The 13,120-nt window shown below is 39.4% G+C and overlaps 1 protein-coding gene across 1 annotated transcript in view; it reads right to left on the bottom strand.

Moving 5' to 3' along the window:
• Nucleotides 1–13,120, bottom strand: part of LOC109625159 (tyrosine-protein kinase CSK) — a 43,384-nt gene that overhangs the window by 9,129 nt on the left and 21,135 nt on the right. The window contains exons 2-5 of the mRNA XM_069539953.1: nucleotides 8,765–8,848; nucleotides 6,059–6,172; nucleotides 5,187–5,299; nucleotides 1,366–1,585 (exon numbers count right to left, since the gene is read on the bottom strand). Of these exons, the coding sequence (XP_069396054.1) occupies nucleotides 1,366–1,585; nucleotides 5,187–5,299; nucleotides 6,059–6,172; nucleotides 8,765–8,779 (462 nt within the window). The 5' untranslated portion in view covers nucleotides 8,780–8,848. The remainder of the gene's footprint in view (nucleotides 1–1,365; nucleotides 1,586–5,186; nucleotides 5,300–6,058; nucleotides 6,173–8,764; nucleotides 8,849–13,120) is intronic.

The raw sequence follows: 13,120 nt of genomic DNA, 5'->3' as shown, positions 1-13,120 counted from the left end.
ATGCAACAAAGTCAGAAATATCCCATTCACATTGGAATGGGATTTTACTACTAGTAATGTTTAGGGGAGATTTCCTGATTTACGTTTAGAGACTGTTTTAAGTGTAAGCACAGTCAGTCAGTCACAGAATTGTAATTCATTACACTGTATCTTCCTGTTTTATCCAACAAACAGTTCAAATATATTCAGTTTACTATCACCAAAAAATAACAGCAAATATCTGAACATTTGAGAGCGTAACTATCTATCTATCTAGTATTTTTGAAAATACAAATATTTCAACATACAAAATACATCAGTGGATATGTAGCCTTCAAGTAATAAACAGAACAGTGGCATGTAAGAAAATGATCAGGTCAATGACTGTAAGAAAACAGCAGAGGCTGCACATGCACTGTACTAACAGACACACATGTTTGTTCTTCTATCTTAGTGAGGACACTCATTGACATAATACATTCCCTAACCTCAACCATCTTCAAACTAAATGCATCACCCAAACCTAATTCTAACACTAAAACCAATTCTTAACCCTCAAACAGCCCATCCCCAAAAGTGGGGATTCACAAAGGTATAAGTACAGGCATTCACACACACACACACAGTGTCACAAGTGCAACCCCTCAGCACTGCACGGCTCCCAAGAACCTCTAACCAGTGACGTTTTTAGAGTTTTGGCATGGACATGGTACCAAAGTATCGGTTCTTGTGACATCCCTTCCAGCAACAGCCTGAAAACATCACTCCTCATCTCACTGACTTCCAGGACGAATGTGGACTGAATGTCACTGGCCAACGGTTTTATTTTCTGACAAACAGTCCTCTCTACTGACTCTGAGGTTCAGCTCAACATGCAGATCAATTCTTCTTCTTCTTCTTCTTCTTATTAGTGGTGGTGGTAGTAGTAGTACATATTTACACATTTACACACTGTAGATCGATCCAATAATTTTGTGTCACTTTCTTTAACATTGTGAGATGTATGAATAAACATTTTCACAGATTTCTTAGAGAATAATTCATGGTTCTTGATGTCAAAAAATCAAGCATTTTAGGGGGCTGCTATTTATGAGTGTGTGACATTTGGTGCAGATCCAAATAAAAATCTGGATCTGGGGAATTTAAATGTGTTTTCATAAGTGCACTGTTGGGCCTTGGCAGAGGTATGAACTATTCTGTGCCATATTTCTGTACTTGGGTTGATGTAAAACCCAAATTTTTCCGATGGGAAATCAATAAAGTATGACCTTATCTTATTCTGCAATGATAATAACATCCTTTTCAGCTGCCACAGTAAAAGCCAGGGTTATTATGGGTATCACTTTTATAATGTGAATGGCAGCCATGCTCGGTACCGTCCCTCACCTCCACCAGCTGCATGAGGTTCTCAAAGTACTCCTCCTCGTCGATGGTGAGCTTGCCGTTGTGGTAGATGATGCGGTAGTGCTCCACCTTGCCATCACAGCTGACGCACAGGGTGTAATCACCGGGGTAGTTGGTACTCTCCCTCACCAAGTACAAGCCCGTCTCTGGAGGGTAGAGGAGCCGCTCGGCCTGCTCCCGAGTTATCTTCCCATGAAACCAGCTACAGGCACAGAAGAGAGGGACAGGGAAAAGGGAGTGAGAAAAGTGACCAAAAAAACACTCATAAAAGTTAACGCTACATTGGTGGTGGTCATCACAAGACAAGTTTGATCCATATATGGCAATTTCACATGTGCCTCTTCTTGTTCTTGTGGAAAACTGAACTTTATCATTTCTTTTTCGTCTGTGTTAACAGCATCAGATTATTCAACAGCTCCTACAGCGGATCACACAGCTTTTTCCTCTCCTCAATCTCATTTGCAACTTCAACCCAACAGAAGAATCCACTTCCACATATCAGAGACATGCAGCCTCCTCTGATATGAGGAGTGAATAAACAACAGTGGGGGTGATAATGGGAAGGTGGCGGAGGCATTTCCAGTCTGCTCAACTAAAGCGGAGCAGGGCTGTGGGCAGTCTCGTCTTGAGGAGTCACTGAGAAAGTACCTGAACCCTAAACAACAGGAAGCATGGTGCTCAAAAACACACACACACACACACAGGGACTTACACGAGAAGCCTAGGGGCAGAGTCGGAAACTGACACACAGGCACTCTGCAATAACAGGAAAATGCAAAAACTGCTCAGACAAGGTGGAGTGTAGGACAGAACCAGTCACCCACTGACAGGGGTCAAGGAGACCAACAGATGAGCGCACCATTGAAAAAGATACAGCACACTTAAATCTGAGCCGTAAACTGAATTATATGACTGTTCTTTAATAAAACACATTAATGCTGCTTTTAACTGAAAACAATAAAAGCTCTTGCCTCCTGATTTAGAAGCTCGCTGTCTAACCCTGCTTCACCCTCACCATATGGCCTGGTGGTTACATCTATAGACCACTAATGGATGGATTATACTGTCATCTCCTGCTCCATGGTTTACACCAATCTCTTCTATGCCAACATAAATATTTCTCACTGTCTTCAAAAAAAAGCCCCAGCAAATAATTGTTACCAGAAATAGGAAAATGTTTTAAAGTAATATAGCACCTAACTATAAAATACGATGTAAAATTATGAGTCCTCTTTTCTACCTCTGTGGACCTGTGAGCTTTAACAAACAACCATCCAACCTCAACCACAAAACACGGCACCATATCTCATTGATTCATGTCACTCCTTGTGTGAAAGGCAGTTTTAGCTGCAAACAGTAGCAGCCTACAGGGTCTCTCTATCCATCTTGGCTGGTGCATGGGTGGTAATCAACCGCCATAATTGATTTAGCTCATTTTCCCGTGGCAGCCTCCGTCACTCCATACTCCAACTCCTCCCCCTCCTCTTCATCCTCAGACAGCGCAGCCCTTGTGGCAAAGCAGCTTAATATGGGTTGAGTTGATTAGATCAGTGCGGGCTGCTTCTCCGATGGACAGCAGCTCCTTAACTCCCACTAATCCGAGAGCAGGCGCCAAGCGTGGACGGCCAGAGAGATGCATTCCACTCTTGGTTGACACACTGGTTGTTCGGTCCATAGACATTAACTGCAGTATTTTGTAAATTACATACTGAAAGAAGAGAGACGGGGGGGAATGTGGTCAACAACTTGGTGGAGACAACAGGGAAAGAGGGACAGCAGGGTTCAACACCCCAGCTCTCGAGGGTGGTGCTGTAATCTGATGAAGATGTCTGCCACAGGGGGGCGGCAGAGAGAGCAAGCTGTTATCTACCAATGAGGGCGGTGGTGTTTGTATCTGGTGCTCAGGATCAGTCGGTCAGAGTGACCATGGGGACAGAGGACTCTCATGTGAACCAGAGGCGAGGGAGAGGTCTCTGAAAAATCTGTTAGTCATTCATAACAGAGTCAACAAGTCTCTGAGTTACAGTTCATTCTTCCACAGAAACAACTTGCGACGGCGACTTTAGTATTTTGAGGGCCATGAGATCAGCAAGAGAATCAGGCCAAATATAGTGTTTATTCATTCATGACAGCAGTTAGCAGGTGCTAAACGTTTTTCCTGTAGTACATCAACTGTTGATGTCAGTTAGAACAAAGTATTTTTAATCGGTGGTACGGCAAAGTCAACACACGGTGTTGAGAGGTCGGGTGAACAGTTAGGAGAAAAAGAGTTAAAGCTTTGAGCATCAGGTGGTGAAGCGAGACAATGAGGGTCAACTTAAATGTTTCCAGCTGACGAGATATTAATACAGTAAGTCATACCACCAACTACTGAGAGCTCCATTAACAGTGTTGAAACGACTGTCATACTTATGACTATTCATTCATGGGAAAACATTTCCTATGATGACTGTTCTGGGATTTCAAGCATTGCCTCACTTTACATCCTTCATTGGTAAATGGCGTTTTCAAACTATGACAAAATGACCTTTTAATAATAATATTAACAAGCCTGAAAACTATATCACATGAACACACATACAGAGCATGCACGGGCCATGTCTTCTACATATGAGCAGTTGTAACATAGTAAAATGCAGAATTGAACTGCACAACAGCTGTTAGCAAAATCCACATGGCCAGCAGCGCTTGTGATTGATTATCCATGTTGCATTCTACACTGGTAGCTGAGGCTAATGCTAATGTTTGGGTCATGTGATCCTGACGAGGAGCCTGACATATCAGCAAAGGCTACGTCGTGACCAAAAAGACTCAATAAGCAAGAGATTGTGAGAATCTATTCTTCCTTTCTGTCCAGACTAAAACGCAGCCCTGGAGATTTCAAAACTGAAACGGAGACAGCAGCGTTTCCAAAATCCAGCACTTAAACTCCAGAGTAGTGTGGACACTGGACGTATCTGTAGCACGGATACTGCACATCCCCTAATGTTGTCAAAGTCAAAAACTGGCTGGGAAAACAACACAATAAACAATGAACAACTGAGATGAATGTGTCAATCCAGCTCTGGTCCATGAATCCAGTTCCATTCATTCACACTGGATCTCGCCGTGCACCACCTAACTGTGACCAGCCTCTAACTTCAAATCATCTGACATTTACAACTAAAGTTCAAAACGTTCTACTTTAAAATGTAAACCCTGGAGAAGCCAGTACGCTCTCAGCTTTCCTGTCTCTTTTCATTTGCATGCGCTTACATTTTCTTTTTTCTTTTAAATAGCACATTTAAAAAAAGCCTGATTCAAAAGGTAGCGCGCAGCTGCTCCAGCAACATATTGACAAGAGGAGGCGACACAGAAAAAACCAAAAGACTTGAGGAGATGGAATTTCCTTCTTTGCCTGACTTTTGGAATCAGATGTAAGTGAATTGGTGGCACATCATCTTGTTCAAAGGGATGGAGCACACGTGGAAAAGAATAGAGACACATGAATGTATCTACAGTTATTATTTATATTACTGCTGCATACTATCACATTCTGTACTGCACTTTATCTATGTGTCATCATGTTCATACAATGTTCTCTCTAAATACATTTTCATCAAAGACATTATGTATTACAGCTATATTTAATCTAACACTGCTCTTCTGATGTATTTGATCATGATTTACAGTATATTAAACATTACATGGACTTAAACAAAGTCAGAACATATCTCAAATTTTAAATAAACACTTTGACGGTGATATACACAAAACTCTGAACATAATGTTCAAGCCTCTCCTGTTACCCCTCTGGTACTTACGGCATAAGACTGAGTTTCCCTCCTGACTTGACTCCTTCCCTTTTCTGGACATAGTTGGCTGGGATAGTGCCCTCTCTGCCCACTGTGTTCCTCGCTCTGTACCAGTTTGGATCCTGAAACAGTCAAACACACGGCATGCTGTCATCTTTACAAAAATTTACAGTGATTCTGGAGAAACCTACAGTGCATTGTGCAGAATGGATGCTGCAGTCCACTTCAACACCACTGGTTCGATCAGATATGAGTGGGAATAAGCTGCTGCAAACAGTGAGCGCTGATGTATTATCTAAAGCACCAATGGGAGCCAGAGAGGGCCTCCAGCTAAAAGAGAAACATACTGACTGGTGCTACAAAGCTGTTGGATGGACTCACATCTCGCTTACATACTTTATCATGAAGCACTTGCTTGTTTTGTACTGTGCTCTATTTGATTGTTTGCAGCATGTTGTGATGTTAATCTATTTGAATCCTAACATGAGGGGGTGAGCTTTTCTCTCTTTTGGCTTTTAACATCTCACTTTAATACAAAAGACATGAATATCAATATTAAACTTGTGACAGGGGTCACATATTAGCACTGTGTTCAATGATTGGACTGTGTCACAATGCTACAGATTTATGTTAACACAAGTATGCTGTAAGTCACATGTTTTTAATTCATATCATTTCTTAGTAATACAAATTTTTGGTCTTCAATACATGATGAGAACCTGGAGAAACTAAAACAAATCATGTTCAATGTGCAACCTAATGAAGAAATACATTTAGAAAAGCTTTACACTCTTCCTAGAACTACTGTCCTTTGCGCAGGGTCACAGTTTGGTGTGTTTATCTGGTATAATCTACATAATTTACAGATGTGCACTCTTTACCCTGGTGACGCCGATGATGGTCAGTACGTCTCCTTTGCAGAAGGGCAGGTCCTGTTCGTTGGCGGTCTGGAAGTTGTATTTGGCTACACACTCTGTGCCAGTCGACCATGGTGCCTGAATCACACAGAGAAAAGAAGGAAGCAGCATTTAATCACACTGATGTAACTTGGTTCAGGATAAGGAGCTGAACTGAGTAATTTGTGAGAAAGCACAGAACCCTGCAGCAGTCAAAATTACTTTAGATATAAAGTTCTATTCCACAATGTTATGGGATTGTTGTCCAGTCTAGGTTTGAATATCTCTTTGTGGAGTTTGCATGTCAATGATTTATGATGTGTTGTGACTGTGTTTGATTTGTACAGTCATCTACATAAAACTACAAGTTAATTCACAAATAAGAAAATGATGACTCTTCTAAGATATGTTTAAATACAATGCAGATATCTAATTGAATATGCACAATGAACTTTTAGAATTTTCACACATGATCCACCACTTTGCTTATTATTCTAAAAGCGTGAGGAATATCTAAAATACTTATTTCAGTGTACACACAGAGGGCGTGGCACAAATTCTAGGTTATAGTATATCTCAGAGACTTGTGTATGCTAACCCCACTCATTTTAAAACCCATCATTTATACACCCAAACTGTGGTTGTATAAATGTTGGAACAATATTGAGGAGCACTGCAATGACATGCAAAGACAAAGATGAGAAACCGTCTTAACTTCAATTCATATGCTTTATTTGATGCCCCTTGAAACTCATCAGTTACAGTGTATAGCTTTTAGTAATTAAATTTTGTCTCTGTTTTACTGGATCTTATCTAGTTTTACCAATCTACTATTAATATTTTTAATGAATTATAAATATATAATAAACTTTGTTTTAAAAATGTGATTCAAAGGTATAATTAAACCAAATATCAGATGATTTACATGAGAGTGAGAGGTGATTAGTGGTGTTTTTATTTATTATAGAAAACTACAAAACTAAAGTTCTATTTAGTAACAAATGTTGCTGAGATTTGTAGTTTTTACCTTTTTCTTTATGGTGACCTGCTCAAAGTCACAGACATTTGAGAACCCCTCTGATATGAACATCTCCGAGGTAGTTCATAAATGTTCTTATTGATCCAGGGTGTTTTCATCTGTCACACCACAGCACTTAATTACAGGCCATATGCCATTATCACAGAAACCCATTGTTTAATTTTAGAAACACACTGCCATCAATGGGTGACCAGAACCACACTAAATCTGCAATCGATTTATGTTGCAACAAGCCACAGGGTTTTATGTGAGAGTCTTAAACATCCTGATCAATCAAAATGTATTACTTGTAGCTTAGATTGACAAATAAAACATCATGGAAAATCTAGTAATCAAGCAAACGTGAAGAATAAATTCCATGCTCGAATCACAGTCAACACTGAATTCCCTCAGTACACTTCAATAAAACTGAAACAGATTCAAAGAATTCAGTGTGATCACAGCCTCTTTCTACAATCCTTAAAAAAAGGTGCATTTCTTTTAGACTTTCACCTGACTGCCGTGAAGTGCTGTGACAGATGAAAACACCCTGATCAATAAGAACATGTGAAGCCAGAGGATCCAGGAGAGACAGTAATCCTACTCTGAGGCATTAGTCGACACACTGAGTCAACCTGGAAATGTGAAACCACCAAAACTGAGCTCTGCATTTTTGATGGATGCATGCACACCAGTTATGTGCATCAACACAGAGCTGCAGAGAGGGAGTTATTTCTGCACTTCAATGTCTTGCACTGGTTCTCTAAGCGGTATATGTATATATGTATATATGTATATGTATATGTAAGTGAATGTGAATGTAACATCTCAACTTTAAAATAATTTTAAAATCATTTATGACATTTTATAGAAAGTATTTGATGTTTGTTAACCATAGTTAAGATGGAGAGTAGCTATGTGTGACTTCATGGAGCTGAACACCCCTCACCTCACCCTCTCCTTCCAAACATGAAAAAGAACCTGTGGTAGCTTCAGTTGTCATAAAAACTCAAAAGGTGTTTAGTTTGTCCAGTCTGGACAAATTAAAGTATTTTAATATAAAGGGACTTTTCTGGGCTAAAGAAAACTACAATTCATACAATTTATATGAAATGAACTAGTGAAAAAATCATGAGGATTATTCTACAGTAAATCTCTGCCAATAGATCCCTTTCACCTAAATCTTACACACCGGACTCTTAAAGGATACTAATATTCAGAATTATTAAAGTTGGACATTAGTGTTCATCAGAAGTAGAAGAAACTATCAAACTGCTCCATTAAGCAGTGTTGTGCTTAGAGGAAGTTGTGAGTGGATTTACATGAGATGTATGACACTAAAATATGCATCAGAATTACAAACTGACAACTAAGAGGGGGTGTGTGAAGGCCAATGGAACAATTTGTCAAGAAGCCCAATCAGAGACTGAATTTTTAGTTTTTGAATTGATTTTATATTATGTCAGGTTTAGTTATATTTAGTTGATTCGAAAAACAAAATCTAAAATAATCTACAGAGGGTGAAAATATCAAATTTCTCTGATTGTCCACAGCAGCTTCTTCTAGTGTAAAGCTGATCAAAATGTACAGCTGATAGTGTGTGTATGTGTGATGGGAACCAGTATACATAATAGGTAAATGTGAAAATGTTCAATTTGTGCAACAACACTTACGTGAATCCCAGACATGATGAAGGGAGTTGGGCAGCAGGTGTCCTCAGGCAGGAAGCGGTCACTGTTCAACTAGTACCATCAGAGCTGTAAATAAAAAGATGCAAGGCATTAGAGATACCACCAATAATAGGTTAATCTGAATGAATGTATGCTAGAATCTTAACAAATACATTACAGATATGTCTTTGCACAATATGTATGCAAGAACAAAGCTGTCTTTTAAAAAGTACAAGTTAACAGAAAGCAAATATTTCCTCCTACACAGGCAGAATAATGACCATTATGATGTTACAGTAAATGTATATACACTTCCTCTTTAGATAGGTGGGTGGTTTAACAGACTGAAAAACTAGACTTGTGAGCTATGATGTGGATATGACTTTCTCACTGGTTCTGGTGTAGAAAACATGTTATTATCACATCACAATCAGAGAAACAAGCATTAGTGAAGCTGAGCATGTTAACCAGAGATGATTGAACCCTGATTATGTGTAATAATAAGAACAATAATTATCCCATAGTTGATGTGTATTGGCTCCATTATAATAGAGTCACTGTCTGTGAGGTACATATAAATTAAAGATGTCTGAACTGTACATAATAGTATAATATGATAATAATAAACTTTATTGATCTCAACATCTTATGACAAATAAAATATTGTGTAAGTGTGAATAAGAGCCAATGTCAATCATCATCTTCACAATAAAAAAAGGTTTAAAAGGAGAATTACACATGGAAATACATGTGCCTTATTCTTTCAAATGATAAAAACGAAGCTGCTAATAAAATATGCATGGATAGTTAAAGGTTGGCTTGCAAACTTTTTAATTATGCTTCTTAGTAATAATATAGTCACTGATATAACGTAACAGTAAATCAGCAGAGGGCTTCTTTCTGTTAAAAGTCAAGTCTGTTGAGGATCTCGCTTCTGCAGCCACTTACTCGTGTTTAAATGTGACCTTGTCCCAGTGGCAAGGAGACAGAAGGAAATCAAGATGTAGAGGAAGACAAAGGAAGACGAGTGAGAGGGAACATTTAGACATAAAGATGAGAGTGTGTACATTTTTCACTTTTGATGTGCAGTTGGGTGTTTCAACATGTGTGTGGGTGAAAGTGTGTAGAAGCATGTGCAAGGTGCAAGGAAAAAGTGTGTGACTTTGCGGGTGTGTCTCTACATGCTTGCCTACATTAACCTATATCTGTGCATCTATTGTCTTGTTATGCAGATGGTAACTGAATGTGTATGTGGCTTTTTTGTGTCTCTTAAAGGTTCAGTGTGTAGAATTCAGTGATATCTAGTGTTGACATTGCATGTTGCAGCTGAACACCCCTCACCTCACCCTCCCAAACATGAAAAATAACCTTTTGTAACCTTCAGTTGTCATAAAAACTCAAAAGGTGTTTAGTTAGTCCAGTCTGGACTAATGTAAAAAACATGGCAGACTCTGTAGAGAGGACCCCCTCATTGTAAATGTAAAGTATTTAAATATAAAGGGCCTTTTCTGGGGTAAAGAAAACTACAATTCATGCAATTTAGATGAAACGAACTGGTGGAAACATTAAATGTCTGCCAATATTTCCCTTTCACCTAAATCTTACACACTAGACCTTTAAATGCCACACAGCCCTAAACACTCCTTTTAACTATGTGATTGCTTAAGTCTTGAGAAATAACGTTTCTGCATGACATTGTGTCGCTCTCAGATCAAACCCTTTCTCAAGAGACACTTTCCAACACACCTTGGATGTGTGAATATATAATACATACATTGCGATAGCTGTCTGCCGGCAATCACACTGACTGGTCACACTGGTGCATCTACAATTTATCACTGGGCCTTTTGTCATCGCAAAAAAACCCCAAACTATTGTACCTTTTCTTGACATTTCACATAAGCATTGGTGATTTTCTTAACTGAGGCTGGGTATCGCCACTGATTTCTCAAATTGATTTGATTCAGCTTCACAAGGTCTAGATTTGATCTAGATTGATTAAATATCGATTCAGTTTAACTTCGTACATTATTAAAAAGATTAAGGAAAGCACTGTCATGACAACCAATTTTATTGGATGTTATTTTTTTCCATAAATTATTGTGATAAATGATGAAATAAATAAAACAAACAAAACAAACCACACACAACCGAAACAATAAATAAAATGGACTCTCTGGCACTGTTAACAAAAATTGCTCTTAAAATATATTTTAATATTTTGTGTAGAAATATGCAATGGTTGATTTTAAATTGTGTTTTTAAATGATATTTTTGGTATGGTTTGGTTTGACTATCCTACATCTCTCACCCAAACTTCTCCATCTTGATACATTCTATGTTTAGATGACCCTGAGTATATGTATGATTCCCATGAGTTTCTAACAACACATTTTTGACTTTCAACAGGTTTGCTAACAGGGCCTTATAATTAAGGCTGGCTCAGACTTGCCTGAACCATCCCGTAGTCCTGCTGCTATAGGTTTAGATTGACGGGGGCCTTGCTCCTCGCCATCTATACGTATTAATGCACATTACTAACTTGGCTGTTTCTCTTTCCTGCAGTTTGTACTTTCTCATTTCTCTCCTGCTGTTGCTTTCTGAAGGTTCTCTGGAGCTACAGAATCTGGATCTGTAAATGATCTGCAGGCTACCTACTGCCCCATGGAGCCTGCTCAACACCCATTACTACAAATGTTATTTCTACTCTCATTACCATTATGCATCTTTCTGTGGAGCCTTCACTGTGCTATGTCCTCCTCCTCTGCCTTTCTATGAAACCCAACCAGTCGAAGCAGACAGCTGCCCTTCAATGAGCTGGGATCGGTTCAAAGTTTCTACAATATGAAGGAATGTGGGTCTCTCTAAATAAAACTGAAGGAGAATAAGGCGTCCTGCCGAAAAGACTCCATTAAAAGGATCTCACTTCCGACCAGCTCAGAGAACAGGAAGTTGAAATGGGCAGGGAGGTGAGCCAGAAGGAGGAAGTAGCTGATGCATATTTTCCAGTGCTTAACATGAGGATAGGGGGGGCTGTAGTTGGAGTCCAGTGTGATCATAGCTACACTGGTCACTGTGTCCCTTTAGACTGACTACAGCCTAATGAAGTTCAGTCAGAATAGATCAATAAACATGGAAAATAAAGAGCAACAAACAACCCGAGCATAATTCATAGCTCAATTATCCCAACTGAAAAGACATTTTTAAACTCTGTTTGATTTGCCCTGCATGCAAGATGTATCCTATAAATAAGAGCCTATAGATCTTTACAGAAAACACTTTACATTAGATACAGTATGCAAAAGCCAGTCGTTTCCCACCAGCACTCTCAAAGTAACTTAGTGCAATGTGTAATTTTACATCCATGAAAATGATGCATCTCCGTCAGAGGGCCCGGCTACTGGCTGGCATGCTCTCTGAGAGCATATATGGCCAAGCTCCACTGCACTTCCATATCCTGTGTTCAAACAGGAAACGGCATAATTGTAGACCATGGCAGATCTGTATGCAAACTGACAGAGTCAAATATATCCAAGGCCAGGCTGCTCTGGTGCACCCGGAGGGCACCCGCTTCTTTTCTCTCAGACACTCTTTAAGTCTAAGGCAGTGCTGCTGAAACAGAGCAGCCCCACGCTTAACAACCTACAGACACTAGTCGGACAATAGGAGAAAGACAAGTGAGTGCTATTCTTACTGCTCTCCAGTGCTGACGAATGCCTGCCAGCTACTCAAGAGCTTCAGCGCCATGCTGCTCACATCACTCTTCTTAAGTTAGTCAAGTGGTACTCAGCAGGGCTGCCACATTCTATGCACATTCAAATTCATTTGAACGAACTGCGCGTCATTCAATCTTTGTTTGAACTTGAAGCCGTTGCACAGTAAAGGAGGCGACTGAAGAGTTCTTCAATTCAATTTTCCATTGCAGACTGTGGAGCAATGACACTTCACTGACTTCACTGATATTCTCACAGAGAAGAATAGAGTTGCAATGCCCACACTGAAATGAATGCACTGTGATAGCGTACGTGTTCGCTGAGAAAGAAGGTGTGGTGCTACTCTACTGGGTGTTATCCTACTGTATGCATCAACATAACTCCTGTTGAATATCTATGTTAGAAACCCAGGACTGTGTTCAGTGATAATGGTACTGCGTCAAAAAATAAATAAACAAAAGTCTGCGTATGTTTGGGTGTGCTGCTGGATTTACAATGCTGAAAGATGAAATCTGAACCAGTAAATCAGTTTTGAAGGATTATCAGTTTATATCCCCTTTGAGACGCTATTTTATAACTCTTCAAAGTTATCACAGCAATGATATTTTAAAATCATGCTCCTCAGTGAGGGAATACTAGCTGATGT

Source organism: Paralichthys olivaceus, chromosome 1 (assembly GCF_024713975.1).
Source record: "Paralichthys olivaceus isolate ysfri-2021 chromosome 1, ASM2471397v2, whole genome shotgun sequence".
NCBI lineage: Eukaryota > Metazoa > Chordata > Actinopteri > Pleuronectiformes > Paralichthyidae > Paralichthys > Paralichthys olivaceus.
This window is presented reverse-complemented; position numbering and strand designations above follow the sequence as displayed.